The 19,288-nt window shown below is 37.3% G+C and overlaps 1 protein-coding gene across 1 annotated transcript in view; it reads left to right on the top strand.

Moving 5' to 3' along the window:
- The window catches only part of YAP1 (Yes-associated protein 1), a gene marked incomplete at its 5' end in the record, with an annotated part of 92,407 nt that extends 74,248 nt beyond the window's left edge, over window positions 1-18,159 (top strand). Inside the window, 3 exons of the mRNA XM_009326349.1 lie at window positions 10,619-10,749; window positions 15,885-15,997; window positions 16,631-18,159. Coding sequence (XP_009324624.1) covers window positions 10,619-10,749; window positions 15,885-15,997; window positions 16,631-16,869 — 483 coding nt within the window. The remainder of the gene's footprint in view (window positions 1-10,618; window positions 10,750-15,884; window positions 15,998-16,630) is intronic.
- Between the last annotated feature and the right edge of the window lie 1,129 nt (window positions 18,160-19,288).

The raw sequence follows: 19,288 nt of genomic DNA, 5'->3' as shown, positions 1-19,288 counted from the left end.
CACCTTATCTTCTGCCACAATTAGGTCATTCAGAAGGGATGTTTTTCTTACTGAATGCCAAAAGTGTATTCTATGTTTTCTTGTATGCCTGAAGTCCTGTCATACAATTGTTCGCTCTTCCACAGTAACTCCTTCCTGTTGCCAACTCAGAAATATGCAGCAAATGGAGAACTTTGGGATCAGTTTCATACTTAATAAGATCAGATTTTGGAACTTTGTGAAATTCTGGCTTAAAACACTAAAGAGCTGCAAAAACTCAAAGGGACCTTATTGATAATTCATTAAATGTATATGTAGTGGTCACTCTGCTTTGTTTGGGATGGGAACTGATGAAAGGATTTATGCAAAAATCAGGATTCCAGTTACATTTAAACTGGCTTCATACCAGGCTTACTTGTATACTCACCTGCCTGGGATCAGTTTTATTAGTCTGCACTTGCTAATGAGTCAAGCTGTGTTTGAGTGATCTGGTGGATAGAAAAGTAGGCAAAAAGTTCTATAATACTAGATTATTCATGTTGTATCATTTAAATGTATTTTCTGTGTTTTCATGTGTCACTTCAAAATGTAGCGAGCAACCACATGTGGAAGAAGGTACTTAGAGAACTGCTTCTGGAAATTGTTCTCTAAATACTTCTTGAGGCCTTGTACTATAGGGGCAAATGTTGTCTGTCTTCTCCAGTGATGCTGCTACTGAAGTCCCAATCTGTACATCCTATCAGGTCATAGTCAACCTAAGGAATCTGTGAAAAATGTGTAGAAAGAATGAACATTTCTTTGGTCAACTTTTTCTTTTTGACAGATCCTTTCTTTCCTTTGTGAATAAAATTAATGAAATCTAGAGGAATTTCTGCTTTCATGATGATAAAGCTGTGCTTGGGGGAAGAATAATAGCTTCTCTTGCTAAATTTTAGGTGTTCTTTTAAGAAATACTGAAAATAAAATCTTCAAATGTTCAGTGCTCTTAATTCTGGGAAGACTAAGTCTATTTTAGAGAGGGATGGTAAAGGTCTTCCTTTTGTAAAGAATTATTACACCAGCATTCTTGAAGCTTGCCTGTAATGAAGTATCTCTTTTATATGGATTAAAAAAGATGAGAAATGTTCCTTTACTTTTAACTGGGTCTCTGAGCTTTTCTTAGTCACAGAATTAAATAGATTGGAAGGGACTGGTGGAGGTCATCTATTCCAACATCTGGCATCCAGCCCAACCTCCTCTTCCTTCTTGACATTTTTGTCCACATAACCTGGATACAGTGCCATGGCTGTATTGATATCTTTGGTCAGGTTTTTTGGTGCTGGGCGAACGTTGTGTCCTTGCCAGTTTTTATCTCTCTGCCATGATACTGTAGTATCCTGCAGTGATACTAACACAAAGCGTTATGTATGGAGGCCTTGCACTTAAGTACCTCCTAGAAAGATTAAACAATTGCTCAGCTTCATCTTTTGTAGCAAGTACTGTAAAAGACTCTTCTTGTTTGAATGAGGATGTATTTTTTTATAACTCTAAAAACATCCAAGTCAAAGGTATTTGAAGCAAAAATTATAATTTCCATATTTACTGTGTATAAACAGAGCTATTGATACATCCAGGGAATTTGAAAACACCAAGCATCTGTCCAGTTACTTACGGTCATCATCATCAATTATCTGCGTACACTTTAAAGATGCCTACCTGTCTTAGTTAAGAGATTGAGCAACTTGACTTTCTCTCCATCCCCAGTAGCTCTCCTTCCATTTTCCTGCAGTTAGCATCCGGTTGTCAACATTGTCTCACCTAAAGTAGATGTCAGTCAACTTTTGTATAAATCGTAACATTGGCTAGATGTTAGGTAACAGATTTCTTGCCTTCCAATGGAAAGGGATAGACACAAATAACGTTGAGGTACTGATGGCATTATTCTTGGATGTTGTGCTGTGCAGACTACTTTCTTGTGCTAAGACTGGAAGATTCCTTATTTGTCTGCCACTAATATTAGGGTGTTTGCTGGTAAGATCAGCATACTACACAGCCGTTTACATGATAGGTTCCTCTGTATATGCTTGCTCATTCCGTATCTGCTGCTTGTTTCTAGCACTGAATGGAGATCCCTGTCTGAGAACCAGATACAGCCCTGCTTCCTTGCTACTCTGCTCAGTTGTGCTTTCCAGCTTACCTTTCTGTTATCTCTGTGCTGCTTTCTTGGTAGTTCTGCATACCTTAAATGTGCTCTCTGTTCATTGTCTCCGTTCTTTTGTCCTTTTTATTTTATGAAGTATCTCTCATATTCACTGTACTGTTGCACTGGACTTACTTCTTAGCAACTTTTGAGTGACATTCTGGAAACTCCCCTGCTCAGTGAAGAATATGCAAAGATATATGGCCAGTCTGTCACTGTTTGCTTGAATCACTTGGTTTTGTTTCATATTTTTTCATATTTGCTCTTATTGCATAAAATAAAGCACTTACAGTACTGAATAGTTACTGGGTTTGAAATATTATTTTAGTTTCCTATGATTCCTTTTTTTAAAAAGTTCATTTTAGCTGATGTTGAACACCTTTCATCAGCTTAGTGAAGAAGACTTCCAGTGTTCCAGGAAAGCATTAGTTTCCTAGGACACTATTGCTATTTTTTCAATAAAAGATTTTTTTCAGTCAATTTGCATGTACACCAATACAAAGCTGTGTTACTGTCAATTTGTGACATTCTCTAGAAAGTAAAGAAGGCATCATTAAAAACCAGTACAGTCTTAAATTCTGTACTCTTGAACTTCCGTGATGTTAGTAAAGCTGGAAGTTTTACTGAGGACTTAGGTTTTGGGTTTCTTTTTTCCTCCCCTGTAATATGTCTTTAAACAACAAGATATACTTGTGTTCAAATCTTAGTGGAAATGGTGGGCAATAGTTATTTAAGTTTCTTAGTGAATCCCAAACAGTGTTGCCCCTTGAATCTCTCGCTTCCCATCCCTCCATGTGTTATCTGAAACTGACCTAGATTAAAAAGATAAATGACTTGTCTTGGTTGCATCAAGGGTGTTCTTGTTGGGGGGGTGGGGGGTCATGTTGGGTTTTGGTTGGGGTTTTTTTGTTGTTTTGGGTTTTTCTTTAACAGAGAGAAGGTACTGAAGCCAGCCATTTGGTCTTTGAACATGTCTTTTTTGACCAGTGAAGATATAACCACTGGTATACAGAAACATTTTTGAAAACTACGTTTACAAGATGCAGGAAGAAAATAACAAGTCACTTGCTGCGAATTCATAGCTGTGTTGTCCCTTGGTTTTAATTTGCCTTATTGCTTGATGTTTGATAGAGAAAATGGTCTGTGATATGTCTTACTCTAAGAAGAGATCCATTATGTGAAAAGTTTTGAGGAGGGCTAGCTAAGACACAGTGAAGAGTCCTTCCAACAAAGTTTTTTCCCATTTAAAAATTTTGCTTCTGATTGAACTTTTTAAATCAATAGTCACAAATAATACCTGAAACTTCTCATTTTATTGGAAGTAAATATTGTATCCCTCCTTTTGTTGTGTTTTACTCATGTGATAGCTCTTTATTAGTATTAAGTTTTGCTTTGTCCCTCATGGTTTAAGTTTTCTGTTAGATGTTTCCTTTTGCACAATGAACAGAAATTGTTAGTGACTTTTTACTCTCCAAAGTCAATAACAAAATGTTACTGGAGAACTGTCACGCAGATAAGGGAGCTGAGCATCCTGTACAATATCGTAAGTAACTTGAATATTCCAAGTAGGCAGAAATCAATTTCATATGCGTTTATCTCAGTTTTCATTCAACTGTTGATATGTTACTGTTAACAGGAATATTTTACTTCATTAGGTAACAAACCGCTGTTACTTACTGGACTACCTTCCAAAATTCTTTGTAATTAATTAACTGACTTCTTTAGTCTGTGGCAGTAAATTCAGCATATAATAACAAATCTTAGCATATTGCCTCTATTTATATAGGCATCCGTTTCTAGGAAAGCACTTGTATTTTAGGTAGCTAAAGGTTAGCTCAGATAATCTGTCAAGTACATTTACTCTGCATCAGTTACACAGAGCTTTGTTATAGCGTACCATGAGGCTTACAGGTAAGGCAGCACACCTACGCAGTGCCATGGCTTTAGAAATTAATTCAGGAGAAGACTTAACTAGCTGTCTAGAGCCATCCTAAGCTGGGGAGCTGTGTGGTATTTTTTTTAAGCAAAATGCTTGCTTCTTAATAAAATGACTTCTGACTGAGAGGTCTGGTGGACATGCTCTGGCAAACTGAACTGCAGTAGTTGAAGACATTAAACTCAGCTGTCTGCCAGAGATTGCCTTAATAATAAGGCAGCAGAACAGGATGTGTCTAACATGTTTTTTTCATAATCTAGTAGCTGAAACATTGGTGTGGGTACTGCAAGACAGATCAGGCACCTGATCTATCAGAAAAATTATTTTCCAGCTAGGTCGGTTTTCTGACTTGTCTTAGGGTATGGCCATACAAATGCTAGTTCCAGCTGAAGGGAGGGGTAAGAATATGCAGTCAAAGGCCATCTGTAACTATCAGTAAAAGTCACTGTGGAACTGTCGCTGGGTTGTGACCCACAATGATTAAGAGATCATGGCACACATCTTCCTCTGCCCTAACTAACAAACTCTGCTTCTTCTAAACACTATTAAATAAAACAGAAGGTTTTGTCAAAGCGTCAGGAATTTCAGCTTGGAGTTGAACGTCTTGTGGAAATTATGGAGAAGTTACCTGACCTAATTATTATTTAAGTCTTTTGTATTTCTGATGAGCAGTACACTAAAGTACTATTTTAAAGACTGCCTAGAAAATGCAAGCATGATTGGACATAAATAGGCAAGCATTATTAAGAGGGAGTCCTGTGTGGCTGGATTTGGGGGGGGGGAAGGGTATGTTGGCTGCCATCAAAATATACAAAATGTGGAATTCAGCTAGTTTTACTGCAAAATTTACGTTGCTGTTGTTCAGCCATCTTGGGAACTAAGTGCTTTAAATGTTCTTCGGCTTCTGAAATAGCATAGCTTCATTCCTTATCGAAAACCATAGATCTAGGTGAAACTTTGTTTATTAGTTTGTGTGGAAAGAGCTGTAGAATTTGTTTCACACTCTCTGTTGGTTTAAGTCGGAAATGCTGAGCATCAATAGCTAGAAGTTACACAGTAGGAAAGATAGTTGTGTTACACGAGTAACTCAAATTCAAAAGCTCTGATTCCACTTGCAGCACCTAAGCTTTACAGATAAACAAAATAATTTTATTGCTTGCTTGTGAATGTAGATCTTTATGGATACAATACCCTGTCTAAAAGTCAGATCTGCACTCGTTGCCTTTGGTTTTTTATGCCCCTAATTGCTTCAGGACACGTTTTGTGTCTGTATAGGAGTTGTAGCTCACTGCAGTGGATTTCCTGGAGTAACTGGTGCTGCTTGCAGTTGCAAAACTTAATCACAGAAGTACTGCTAAAGCAATTGGTCAGCAGAAGATAGGAGTCATGTTGACCTGAGTACAAGATGGCTGTGAATAACAGCTTTTGCTAGAAGCAAACAAAAATTGGTAGAGGGAGGCCATCCAGCTCTGCATGGCCTTCATGATAGCTGACTCCTGCTGACATGTACCTGCCTTACTGGTGCACTGAGACACTCCGGCTGGGCAGGTGCAGTGCTGGAGCCATGCGCAGACAGATAGCAAGAGGAGTATGAAGCAGTGGCACAGTGAAGGACTGCAAAACCAGATGTGAAGCCAGACTTTATTTACAAACGTCTGTTCCAATTTATGCTGCACTAGCTGCGCTTGCAAAGGAGTTGCTTAAAAGCTGTTGTTCACAGAATGTTTATGCAGAAGACAGTATGTAGCATTGAGTTCTTTGCCAAGTGAATACAATACAATTAACTATCACTCTATCAGTATAACCTCTAAAATTAATTTTGCTGGTTTTCATGATTGCAACACTGAATGATTTATGTTTCCCCCTTACTCTTCACTAATTGCATAACACCTCATTGCTGAATTCATTTGTCTTCATCTGGCCGTGTGTTTTCCCTGTTTCTTTTGTACCTTTGCTGTAACTTTGTGGCCCTCAAACAAGAACATAAATACTTAGTCTAAGAAATAACTGGTGCTGAAAGTCTGCCCAGAAGTGTCGTGGTCTTCTCTTTCCCCTAACACTTCTCTCCCATCCCAGTGAAGCCTGTGGATCATTTGATAGTTGAGCAGTGTTGGGGGGGAGAAATGTTACAATTAGCCCTTTTAAAGTAAATTTACCAAAAAAACTCCCCAATTATAAGGATATATCAATTCAAGTTGAGTAGCATATCATATGTTTAATACAGTAAGAATATGATACGTGCATTGCACAAGGGAGTCTTTTACCTTTCCTCAAAAGCACGACGAAGATAAAATAAAAATGCTCTGGAAAGAGTAATTTTGTAAAGTTAATTTGGACATGGTGTGAATGACCTGGAACTTCATGTAAAACTTAATCTGTACGCAATTATTAAAAAAAAAAAAAAGATAAGGTCAGCCAGATAAATTACACAATGCTGACCTTATTTTTAAAATTACTTTGCTTAAGGAGATGACAGATCATTTTGGTCTTTTATGCAATAACCAAAATTCAGCTTTTGTGTTAACAATAGGAATGCTAAGCTTTTATTTTCCCAGAGGTACTTAAAAAAAAGTTTGACATACATACAAAAATAGGATGCGATCAAGTTATATAAATTTAAGCCAGGATTTTGTCATGGTTTTATTTTTGCCTCCAGACTTTAAATACTTCTAATAAAGGATATATTTTAAAGCGTGAACTAAAAGCCTAGAGTTCATACTGTTCTCTTTGGAGCTGGGAGAGGCTTGTACACTCCCATAATTTTTTAAGTATAGGAAACATAACTTTTTTTTATTGAAAATCAGTTTTATAAGGAAGAAGAAATAAAAGGGTCATTCTTCAAGCAACACAACTTTAGCTTCCATTACGTGCACCTTTTAGGAAAAAATAGTCTTAATACACTCTTTAGGGCTTGTAGAAAACTTTGCTTATCTTATGAAATGATTAAAAATTGCTCTGTATTTCTTTCTGAATAGCTTGTCTTTTTTGGTAATTCCTTTCTCTTTCAAACTCCCAGATTGACATAAATTTATTACTTGAATGAGTAATGGAATAGCATTCTTTCTAGGGGGAAGTGCTGTAGTTCTTCTGCCTCCTGAATAAGTAACATAAATGCTACTTATAAATAGTTAAAAATAGTTGTAGTTTTGCACTTTTAGCACTGTTGTTGAAACAAGGATAAAAGTAGTACTAATATTAAAAAGACTTACAGAATCATAGAATCATTAAGGTTGGAAGAGACCTCCAAGATCATCGAGTCCAACCGTCAACCCCACACCACCATGCCCACTAAACCATGTCCCTAAGCACCTCATCTACACGTCTTTTAAATACTTCCAGGGATGGTGACTCAACCACTTCCCTGGGCAGCCTGGTCCAAGGTTTAACCACTCTTTCAGGAAAGACATTTTTACTCATATCCAATCTAAACCTCCCCTGGCGCAACTTGAGGCCATTTCCTCTTGTCCTGTCGCTTGTTACTTGGGAGAAGAGACCGACACCCACCTCGCTACAACCTCCTTTCAGGTAGCTGTAGAGAGCGATGAGGTCTCCCCTCAGCCTCCTTTTCTCCAGGCTAAACAACCCCAGTTCCCTCAGCCGCTCCTCATAAGACTTGTGCTCCAGACCCCTCACCAGCCTCGTTGCCCTTCTCTGGACACGTTCCAACATCTCAACGTCCTTCTTGTAGTGAGGGGCCCAAAACTGAACACAGTATTCGAGGTGCGGCCTCACCAGTGCCGAGTACAGGGGCACGATCACTTCCCTGCTCCTGCTGACCATTCTTTCACTACGTTGTATGTGCCAAAGAATAGGCAAAATACAGTTCTCTCTCTTGGTTTAATACATTTCTTTTTAGTGGGCCTTCAGTGAAACATGATTTTTCTTTTTTAGCTGGCTAGTATCTGAGCTACATTTATTTTTACCATACTCTTTTAAGTTCATAAATTGATGAAACTTCAATCTCACCTACCCTCTAAGGATTTAGAAAATACAAAGGTAACTCCCATTTTTCCAAATTGCTTATTTCTTTATATTGACTTTTTTCTTAAGGTACGGAAGAGAAAATTTCTGGTGTCAGTAGCTCTTGAAAAGGGGAACCCATATGGATTCCTCTTCTCTGTCTCCCTTTTTTTTTTTTTTTTAAACTATTGCATCATGAGGCAGTGCTGATTGGAAAGACCAGGCCTACCGCATAATGAGATACAATGTCACTTTAGTGTTTCATATACAGAAATGACTCCGTGTTGGTTTTGCTTTGTCATCACTCTTTGGGGCACCAGTGTGTGATTAAGCTTCTTCTGCAGGCTACTGGCACTTTTGGCCCCTCCTTTTCACCCTAGTTGGGGACTGCAGCCCAAGGAAATAAAAATGCAACACACAGATCAAAGCAAGAGGGAAGGGGAAAAGGAAAGAGCATTCTTGCCACAGCCAGGAAGCTGTAGCTACATAAGAGCAGAGCACTCATTGATTGGCAGCTCTGCTATCAGAGTGGGGAAGGAAGGTGTGCTGTATTCCAGGTATGAACCCAAGGCTGAAGAGATTCTAGAAGTAGTGGTGCAAAATCAAGTGATTTCCCCCCCCCCCCCCCCCTCCTTCTTTTTCAGTGGATAAATAGCAAGATAGGCTTAGTTAAAAGTAGCTACATCACATGAAGGCAGTTTCTCAGGGAAAGGAAGGCTCAGGGGACATTTGGAAGAATTCTGGTCTCCAGAGGAAGGGCATAAAGACTGTAATGTGAGCAAGCAGTTCTTGAGCCATCTCTGGTATGGCTGCTCTAAGACCTTCTACCTTCTTCAGATCACCATTTGGGAAGCATTCCAGGAAAGAAAACCTTTTTTTCTTTTTTCTTTTTTTTTTTTTAAATGGATTGAGTCAACCTGTATATCAACCTTCTTGTATCAAGGCTGATGTGACTGATAGAAGTTTGTAAACTTAGCTGTGAAGTAAGACCTCATATAGTCTTTGCACTTGGTTTTATTACACAAGCAAATGAAAATCATATGGATAAGCCTATAGAATTGATTAAAAGGTGTCTACCATCCTGTGATCTGAAAATGAGGAGAAGGAGTATTATTACTATTTATTAGAACAGCGGCCAAGTAAGTGGTGGTGAGCAGAGGACTGGATTTACTTGGAGTAGGCAATTGGGTGTGACGAACACAAAAACCAATGTTATGTTTGTACGCTTTCTGCAAAGGTTTAATCAACTGGAGTGAGAAGACCTTCCTAGTACAAGACATGAAACTTGGTTTTAAAGGAATATGTAGAATAACAACCCACAGGAATGGGAGTGAAGCATATGCAGATTAGAAAAGGAAAACAACCGGGTGGTAGGGAAGCATTCGGTATTTGGCACAATCTGCTGCAAAATTAAAATAACCTTAGACTTTTTTTTAAAAGAAATCACTTTGAAGAAGAATTGGAGAAAGATTATTTTTATATAGTAAACCAATAGTCCTTAGGCTCATAATTGAGAAAGGATGAAGACCTCTCATTTTACAAGTGAGAAATACTGAGTATTGTCAGGACTGACAAGATTGGTTTTGCCTGAGATTAGCTTCCCAGGCACAGCCTGGAAATCACATAGTACTACTAATGGTAACAAGATAGTCGATAGATTTCTCGACCAGTCTCTACATTAACAAAGCACAGACTTGGTGAGCCATTGATGATGTTTTAGGAGAGGTGTTTGAAGAAAATTATTGTATTTTTCACATGTGTATCTCATGGATTACCTGTTTAAAAAGGCACTGGAAATTACATAAAATGCTGCTTATCTCCACCCACCTTTAATTTTGTGTATTTTATGTTAAAACTTATTTTCATTAAATAGTAATGACAAGTTTTGTGGATGGATTGATTCAAGTTGGTGCACAGTTAGATGCGTACGACTGTATATGTAATCTAGGTTCATAACTTCAGAAGTGCAGTTTTAACTAAGAAATTGCTAGGGATTTGAAGAGCTTTAAGATTTATGTATGGGGCGAATCACTGATTTGGTCAATCAGAAATTTCAAAATGCATGCCTCAAATGGGAGGGGTGAATGGGAACTTGCAGGGAAAGACTTTAAACTTTGCTGAATGAAACAAGCAAGGTAAAAAGGAAAGCAGGGACTAAATCAGAACTTAAAAGAAATAGGGAAGAAGTGCTAGTCAGCAGAGCTAGACAGATGTATCTTAGGAGTCAGGTGGTGTTAACAATTATTTTTTTGATCTTAATAATAGACTTAGCAAAAGGATATTGAAGTGAACTAAAAAAGATTTATGTAAACATACAGATATTTATATCCATAAATAAATTTACAGTGAAGTCTGTGTAATACTGGGCTTGACTGGTGGAACTTCAATTATCATTGAAGCCAGTAAAAATTCTTGCTTTGTCTTCAGAAACGTAATTTCATTTAGATCTTGTAACTGAAAACAGTAAAAGCATCAATTACCTGTAATGTCATGTGTTTATGTATCTGAAAAATGCATTCAAATGCCTAACATGATCTTTCTTTCTTCCCCTCCACCTGTTCTAGGAATTGGCTCTCCGTAGCCAGCTTCCAACAATGGAACAAGACGGTGGATCTCAAAACCCCGTGTCATCTCCTGGAATGTCTCAGGAACTGAGAACAATGACTACAAATAGTTCTGATCCCTTTCTTAACAGGTTTGTAGGAGTAGCTACTAGAGGGGAAAAAAATGATTTAAAATTCTGTTTGGTACATTTAATAGTTTATTTTGAACATCTGTCTGTTCCAAAAGCCACAGCTGTAAATGAATCTTTCCTTAAGTGGCAAGTCTAGTAAAAGTTGAGTATTAAAAACTGTCTCCTGTGGGAGGAAGTAGTCTGTTCAGACTTGTAGGAAGGTTTTTTTATTCAAAGTCATAACATGTTTGCCTCTGCATAACCTGTTGACTAACAGTCATTTCAAATTACTGACTCAGAAGAATTTGTGAATAGCTTGCTATGAGATCAAATGAACTGTGAGGCACATTTAGGATTACACCTTGAGGTTCATTTTAAGGTTTCTCCATTCACCCCTCCTCTCCAGGTATTTAATTTAACAGTATTTTTACTCTGTTAATGTTAGGTCTGCAAATAGCGGCATGTTTCATTTTAAATGCTGTATCATTTTGAAGTGGGTCTTTTAATTCAAGATTTAGAATTTTACAGTATAGACTATTTTTTTTATATAACTTTTTCCTTAATCTCTCTGATTTGGAACGCTTGTTTTGTTGGAAATACTGTTCTAATTACAGCTTGCAAATGCTTCATACTAACTGTTACAACTTTGGAGAAACTGCTGCAGCTTGAGATAAGTCTTGTCTGTATTTTTTGCTTAGTATGCTGGAAAGAAAAGATGAAAACGGTAAAACAGTCAAATCTCCAAGCCACATAAACTTTTAATGGAGTAAAAATCTATTAACATTTCAGCAGTATCAAATAGTTGATCTTAAGTTGGAGTAGTTAATTTTGTAGTTCTTCTGGACTATATTTTGTCAGCATTCTAAACTGATACCAACTCAGTATCCCCTACCATAAAAGAAAAATTACGTGTTCTGTCAGAGTTCATCACTACTTTTCTGCATTACCTTGAAATGCTAGCCTAACTTTAGAATGCTTACTGTAAATGCTCGTGAAGTATAACAACATGCTCATCCTTCTCTTTAATAGTCTATTATTATACTCATGGAAAACCCCATAAAATTCATCTTGATTCTTTCAATGTAAGTCTTAACTTCCGTGCTTTTTGCCACCAATACAGTTTCAAACCTGTTCGTAAGGTGAGAAGTCCACATCACGTTAAAACCGGCATGATTTTGGAGTAGGGCAAGCTTAAATACCTGCTGTAATTTTAGATACTGAAAACTCTTAAAATCTTTGTAAACCTTTGCTGCAATTATAAATCCCTTCCCGTACTCTTTTGAATAACTTAATGTTGCTGATATCTCACACTTAGGTTCTTGATCCCTAAAGATGTACTGTCATTGTATGTAACTTTTCCAGTTATTGATATTCTATCAGTTTAGCTTAAGTTTGTTTAATTTTCTGCCTTTTCCAGGAGACTTCTCTGTCATTTCATATACTCCTTACTCTAATTCTCAAAATTAGTCATGTTCAGTGTAGATGGTGCAAGAACATACCCTCCATCTTGCCAGTGAAATCTGTTGTCATTCATATAGTTTAGGTTATGTAAATAACGTCTGTTGCTCTTAAGCTTTTTCTCCTACTGCATGAAGTATTGTCTGTGCTAGTGGTGTGTGTGCTACTGTGAGAGTGGGAGAAAAATTCCTGTCTCAAGGTACACAGTGCTTTGTATATATTGGAGAAAAGCAATTTAAAAAAAAAAAAAAAAAAAAAAGGCCTTGCACGTGGAGACGAAAGTAGTGGTGTTTTGTTGTTAAACTCCCTAAGGAAGTAAGCGGTATTTCCAAGTTTTGGGTAAGCCCTTCAGGAAGACTTATCTCCTACACAGACAAATCTGATTAGAAAACTTCATTTTTTGTTAGAGGGAGGGATTGTCCTCCATGGAATTCATTCTGGAATCTGGTGTGAACCTTAACAGTGCTCGCCCTGTCGCAAGACACAAAAAGGACAAGAAATCTTAAAACTGACCTGCTTTCCTATGAGAAGCCTCTGTAGGTAGATGATGGCCGTGATCTGTTATAGTAACATACTAGCTTGAATTTCTGGAAGGCTGTTGCCATCATACATTGAGCCCAGGTATATTTTTAAATTTGTTCTTAAATGATGTAGAATTCTCACATCTTCAAAACCTGTTTTCTGACCTGAAAGAAATGCATCTTTAGGTTTCAAATGGCCATGGCAATGCACTAGTGCAGTTTATCCATTTTGTGTCTACACACATGCAATGTAAAATGATGGATCTTTAATTAGAAACAGGAAAAAAGCTAGAAAGGGCAAATTCATGTTGTTTGTAATTTTTTGGCAGGTTGATAATTAGAAAGGACTATTTACTGTAAAGTGCAAAAAGATACTACTTGCCTAGTTGCAAATGTGTTTAACTGGGCTTTTTTTGTAGCTCTTATCCCACGCAAAATACTGAAAATCTGTACTTGACTTAAGTGCAGAATATGTTAATTTGCATTTTGGTCAGAGCACTGTCCCCTTCTAGGTAATTTTATGTACATCACCGCACTTAATTCTGGCATATGAGTAAGGGAAAGGGATTTTTAAAAAGGACATTTTTGTATATGCGTTGCTGTCTCTGAATTAGATACAGGAGTCCAATAGTTTTGCCCTAAAGATCTCCTTGATGTCCCTTATGTTAAAGTTCAGACTTACAGAAACGCTTCTTTCTATCTTTGTAGGGTATATATAAAGCTCCTAACTTTAGGTACCAAAGTTGGATATCCAAAGGTTAGGTAGTTGAATATTTTCCACTGCCTACATAATCAGAACATCCAAAAATCTCAGAAAATAATTGCTACATTGGGGCAATTTGAGAAAATGTACAGTAGTGTTTTCATTTACATAGCAAATCTTCTGCTTGCTGTCTTCAGTACTGACTGTCATTGTGGTATACTTTATTTTTTAAATGGGACATCCAGCAATGCAGACTTTATTAGATGATTTCACCTTTTGGTTTGCCACTCTGTTTATATATTTTTGTCTATTAGATTTATATTGGTAGTGACTGTAATTCTCTGTTTAACTCCTAAATTGGGATTTCTTCTTTGTATACACGTATTTTAACAAGTATTGAAGAAACATCCACTCTATTTTGGGTAAAGCAGTTTAGTTGCATGCAGTAATTTTGGGTGGTGTGACTACTAAATGAAGAAAGCCTTGTTGAAGAAAGAGGAAATATGTATTAAGGAGTGATTTGAAGAGAAGGACTGCACATTCCAAGTGTGAGAGCGGCAGCCAAAAAGCCTTCTCAACCAGAGTGATTTAGTTCAGCATAGTCTCAGTTCTGTTTTTAGTATTTTGTCCCACAAAGTAAACCAGCTTTTTTTTCACAGAAGTTTTAACAATCCTAATAATTAAGCTATTTATCAAATGTGTGGTGATACTATTTTTAAATCAATCTTAAAAAAAAATATTTATGATTTAGCTGTAAAGAAATGTTAGGTTTCTTTCTTGTATGGCAAAGATCTCTTTGTGAAATCTAGTATGTATATATTCATGGCTGATGGCATTCTACTTGAATCCCATGTCGAATAGCTATCTGTTCAACCATCATCTTTTTCATTCTTCATAGTTGACAAAAAGGCATATGCTATATATTTCATGAGCACATTATGAGAAGGATCAGTATGTCTTCAAATGCTAATTTGAATAGTAAGTCAAGTTGATCTTCATTTAGTATTCAAGCTGGAAAATCAGTAAGGATTCTCAGTGAATGCTACCACAACCTGAAGAAATAGAGATTTTGAAAATATTTTGTGAAACTTGGATATTAGGAGATGCAGGGGGAGGGAGGTAATGGTATATTTCTACAGCTGCTTATGCAGGCAAGTTCCTGCCAGAAAACCTGCTGCTGCGTGGGCTCTTCTCCACGGGTCACAGTTCCTCTCAGGAACCTGTTCCTGCATGGACTGTCCACAGGCTGCAGCTTCCTGCAGGGCACATCCACCTGCTGCAGCGCGGGGTCCTCCACAGGCTGCAGGGTGGGTATCTGCTCCACCATGGTCCTCCATGGGCTGCAGGGAGAGAAGCTGTGTCACCATTATTTTCTCCATGGGCTGCAGGGGAATCTCTGCTCCGGTGCCTGGAGCACCTCCTCCCCCTCCTTCCTCACTGACCTTGGTGTCTGCAAGGCTGTTTCTCTCACGTTTTCTCACTCCTCTCTCACAGCTGCTGCACAGTGGGTTTTTTTACCCTTTCTTAAATACATGATCACAGAGGTACCACCACTGTCACTGATGGGTTCAGCTTTGGGCAGCAGCAGGACCATTTTGGAGCCAGCTGGAACCAGCTGTCTCTGACATGGGGTCAGCTCCTGTTGTCTTCTCATAGAGGCCACCGCTGCAGCCCCCCTGCTACGAAAACCTTGCTGTGTAAACTCAATACACTGGCCTACTTGCGTCCCATCCCATCCCAGATTTCCCACTGAAGCTTTCTTGGTCTTGCTCGCTCCGCTGGCAGTAAGAAAGCAAATGCACGTAAGGCCCTGTGCCATCACTTTTGTTAACTGTTCTGTCAACAAGATCGTTCTGAACAGGGTTTGTTTACAGGATGGCTTCTGTACCAGTATTTGATTTATATTAGGGCGCTCTCTTGCCATGACATGTATGACTGAACTAGTAGTAATGCAACAGTGGGAAGCAATTGAAGGATCGCTGAAGGATTTCCAACTATAGCTCCTATTTATAACAGTAGTGACCTAAAAATAGACTTCAGTTGTTGATTAAACGAGGGGACATCAGTAGTTAGAAATATTTTTTTTATCCTTACAGAAGTGTGAAAGGGTATGCCATTATTATTATTATTATTATTATCATTAGGGACTATCTGTGATATGCTTCTAATGGTTTTTAGCTGTGGGTGGGTGTGAGAAGTTTAAAACTCTGTAGAACACAGGTAGTCAGTTTTTTAAAGCTGCTTATGTATGCTCTCATCAAGTTAAACTGAATCTAAATAATATGGTTTTAATCGAAAAGGTCTGCATAAAATAAAACCCAGGTGTCTCACAAAGGCGTCAGTTTTTGATTAGAATAGAGCATTTCTTGTGACAGAATGTTTTCAAAGCCCTTGAATTGGTTCAAAAACAAGCATTTATTTTAATTTCTTCAGTACTCTACCCTCATTTTTTTGCTCCCTTTCTTCCGTTACAGTGGAACATATCACTCCAGAGATGAAAGCACAGATAGTGGACTTAGCATGAGCAGTTATAGCGTACCCAGAACCCCCGATGACTTCCTGAACAGTGTTGATGAGATGGATACAGGTTTGTTTTTGTGTATATCCTTAATGCATGATTTCCAAATATACTTGTGTCCATCAAATGCTCAGCCCCTTTGCAATGAAAATCAGCAATTCTGAGAAGCTGTGATACTTTTCGCATTGTTGTTCTACCTTCTTCTATTTCTATAATAGAAATATTATAGTTAGATTTGTGAAAAACATACTTGTAATCAGCTCTATCAGGAGGATGTGGGATTGCTCATAAATAGTATCACTCCTGTTGTTATATGGGATTTGAGTGTCCATTTGCTTTTTTAAGTAATATTTTTTGTTCAGAGCTAAGAATAGTACCTCATCCAGTGTTGCTAATACTGCTCCAAAACAATATTTGACTCAGTATTGTCTTTTTCCTTTAAGCATAAAAATTAAAGTATGCTAAATGACAAAGATCTGTAGAGATTCGGGTCAGTAGGTGAAAAGGTTGAAACAAAGGCATGTTCTTTGTACAACTGCGTGCAGTCAAGTCATCTTTGGTTTTTGTGATGGATTTCTATGAATCATGTTGCTTGTATGATGCAAGAGATACAGGATTAACCTTTAACCAGTTGTCCTGATAAATTGTGGGTTTGGTACTTCCAGTATATTTAATATCCATCTTGCTTTGTGTTATAACTAGGTGACAGTATCAGCCAAAGTAACATACCGTCCCATCAGAACCGTTTCCCAGACTACCTTGAAGCCATTCCAGGGACAAATGTGGACCTTGGGACACTGGAAGGAGATGGGATGAATATAGAAGGAGAAGAACTGATGCCAAGTCTGCAAGAGGCTTTGAGCTCTGACATCCTTAATGACATGGAATCTGTCTTGGCAGCCACCAAGCTAGATAAAGAGAGTTTTCTTACTTGGTTATAGGGGCCTCAGGGAGACTGAATTCTAAATCTGTGAAGGATCTAAGGAGAATAGGACATCTGTATCCGAAGTTCAGAACAAGCCAGTGTGGCACACTTTGGCTTGTGTTCAGAAAAAGTAAATGAACAAATATTCAACAAGATTCTTTCGTTTTGCTCTTCCTTGTCCATCGCTGCTGTTATATATTGCTGACTTTTTTCCACAGTTGACTCTGAAGAACAGACATCTTCTTGATCTTTTTCTATTGCTGTTGCAACTACTGTTCAAGGGGGGTAGGGAGGGATGATGAGCCTATTTGGATTATGCCTGCCATTCCTTTTGTCCTAGTGTGCGCTTGCATATCATTTTATCCAAGTACTCAGATTTGAGAGTTAATTTCTGCATGTCACTGCTTGTAGTTTGCTCAGCTAGTTGTCTCCTGCTGCCTGTGGCAAGTGGTAAAACATGACATACTGGGGTGACAAGCCAAAAATGATGTATCTGGTCAAAAGAAGTCAATACTGATTTGGAGATATGACTTAAAGGAGGGCTGAAGACTGTTTGGCATTAAGTGTTTCTACTAGTAGCTCTTTCATTAGTCACAAAGTGCTCTTCTTGTTCATATTTTTTGTTATAGTAAATCATGAGTCATTTTACATAGAAACATATATGAACTTTGATTGTTGCCACATATTCTAGCCTAACTTTCGTTTGTCAAAAATAGTTTGATTATTTTTGTTAGTTGGTTTAACTGTAGCTGTAGGATGGGAAGTAATTATAGGTGTTCTTTTTTTTAAAATAGTGAAATCTAAGGGTTTTTTTCTGATTTCACATAGTCTTATTTAAATCTGAATTGTCTGCTTTTTTATACTTAAAACATGCCTATTGTAGCCTGATAAGCTAGTGAGTACATAAACCAGTATGTTTTGCCTGTAACTTTTTTATTTTTTTTAAAGGCTAGCTTTGAATGTAATCATTAGAATTCATGACCAGTGGCTTATTTTTCATGTTTATTTGCAAGATTTTGAATTAGAATCTGACTGCAGCAATATAAAAGTTAGAATCCTAAGTGTTGTATGTACAATTTTAAAATGCATTTTAAAGTAGCAGAAACCATTTTAAAATGACAGATGCACCTAATCTCTCTTCTGGTTTTCAGTTTTGATATCTAAGCAAGTTTAGATTTTAAAATCCTTAATGGGAAAAAACTTTATGAAAAGTTTCTCTTAAGTAAGCATGGAAAAAATCTGAACTATTAATATCACTCTAAGTTGCAATGAAAAGGCTAGAACACCAAAAAAAAAAAAAATTTCCTCAAGAAAAACTCCTAAGTGTAATAGTTATCAAATTCTGTTTGGTGAAAAATAAGCCCTGGACACTATACGTAGAAGAATGTAAAGATATGTGTTAGATGGTGACATGAGCAGGTAATGAAGTGTATATTAGTAGTAGAGCTTAGCATGGGGTAGAGGTGAATATGAATTATCTTTATTTTAACAGGAAAAGATGTATCACTAAGTTGTCTGCAGGAGTTGACACAGTTTCCAAAGAGTATTTTTAAATGAACAAAATGAGCATGAATCAAACTTTCAGTATAAGCTATGAAGTTTTGTGGGGCTTTTGTTTTTTTTTCTGATGAAAAATAGTGTCACCAGTTAACACCTCTATAATTAAGGGCCTGTCACCATTCTCAACATGAGCCTTTATTTTCAAGGGTGTATAACATGTCTATAAAGATACTGTAAGCGTGAAACTTGGTTTTGAAAAAAATCTCAGCTAGCAGGGACTTCTCCTGGGGAGAGATTTTCGGGGTTTTTTGTTTTGTGTTTTTTTAAAGACATTGATTATTTTTCAAGTTAGGAATGAATTAGCAAAACAAAACAAAAAAGCACCCCATATTATTCTTATCATTTGGATTTTTTAATGCTTCAGAAATAGTTATGTTTTAGGATAATGTAAAGAATGAAAACTCTGAACCGAGTCTCATTTTAAAAACTGAAGCAGCAGAGGCAGAGATTTGAAATTTGCCACTATAAATGTACATGTACTACTTTACATAAGGATATTAGTGTTTGGAATAGACAAAATTGTTTGTGGCTTGTTATGGCCAGGTTTTAAAATACCAATTTTCAAAACACGTCCACAATGGCAAATACATTCTGTTACACCAATAATTCAGCAATTAATAGGCCACTTATATTGTGCAATGACACAATAGCTCCTAAAGCAGTATATTGTGTCCAAGATAAGGATTTTAGTAGCATTTTTACAATTTCGTTATTAATTCTTCTCTCTTCTTCCCTTCAGGAAAAAAAGACACTAAGTTTTTGTAACTTGAATGGTCTGACATAAAAGCACAACAGCAAGGAAATTTCAGAGTTGATTCTATTTCAGTTGTCTTCCACAGTTGTATCCAGGTATAATAGCACATACGATGCACTGA

The sequence above is a fragment of the Pygoscelis adeliae genome, unplaced genomic scaffold, assembly GCF_000699105.1.
Source record: "Pygoscelis adeliae isolate BGI_AS28 unplaced genomic scaffold, ASM69910v1 Scaffold686, whole genome shotgun sequence".
NCBI classification, from domain to species: Eukaryota; Metazoa; Chordata; class Aves; order Sphenisciformes; family Spheniscidae; genus Pygoscelis; species Pygoscelis adeliae.
Note: the sequence above shows the minus strand (reverse complement) of the source record. Positions and strands in the feature narration are given on the sequence as shown.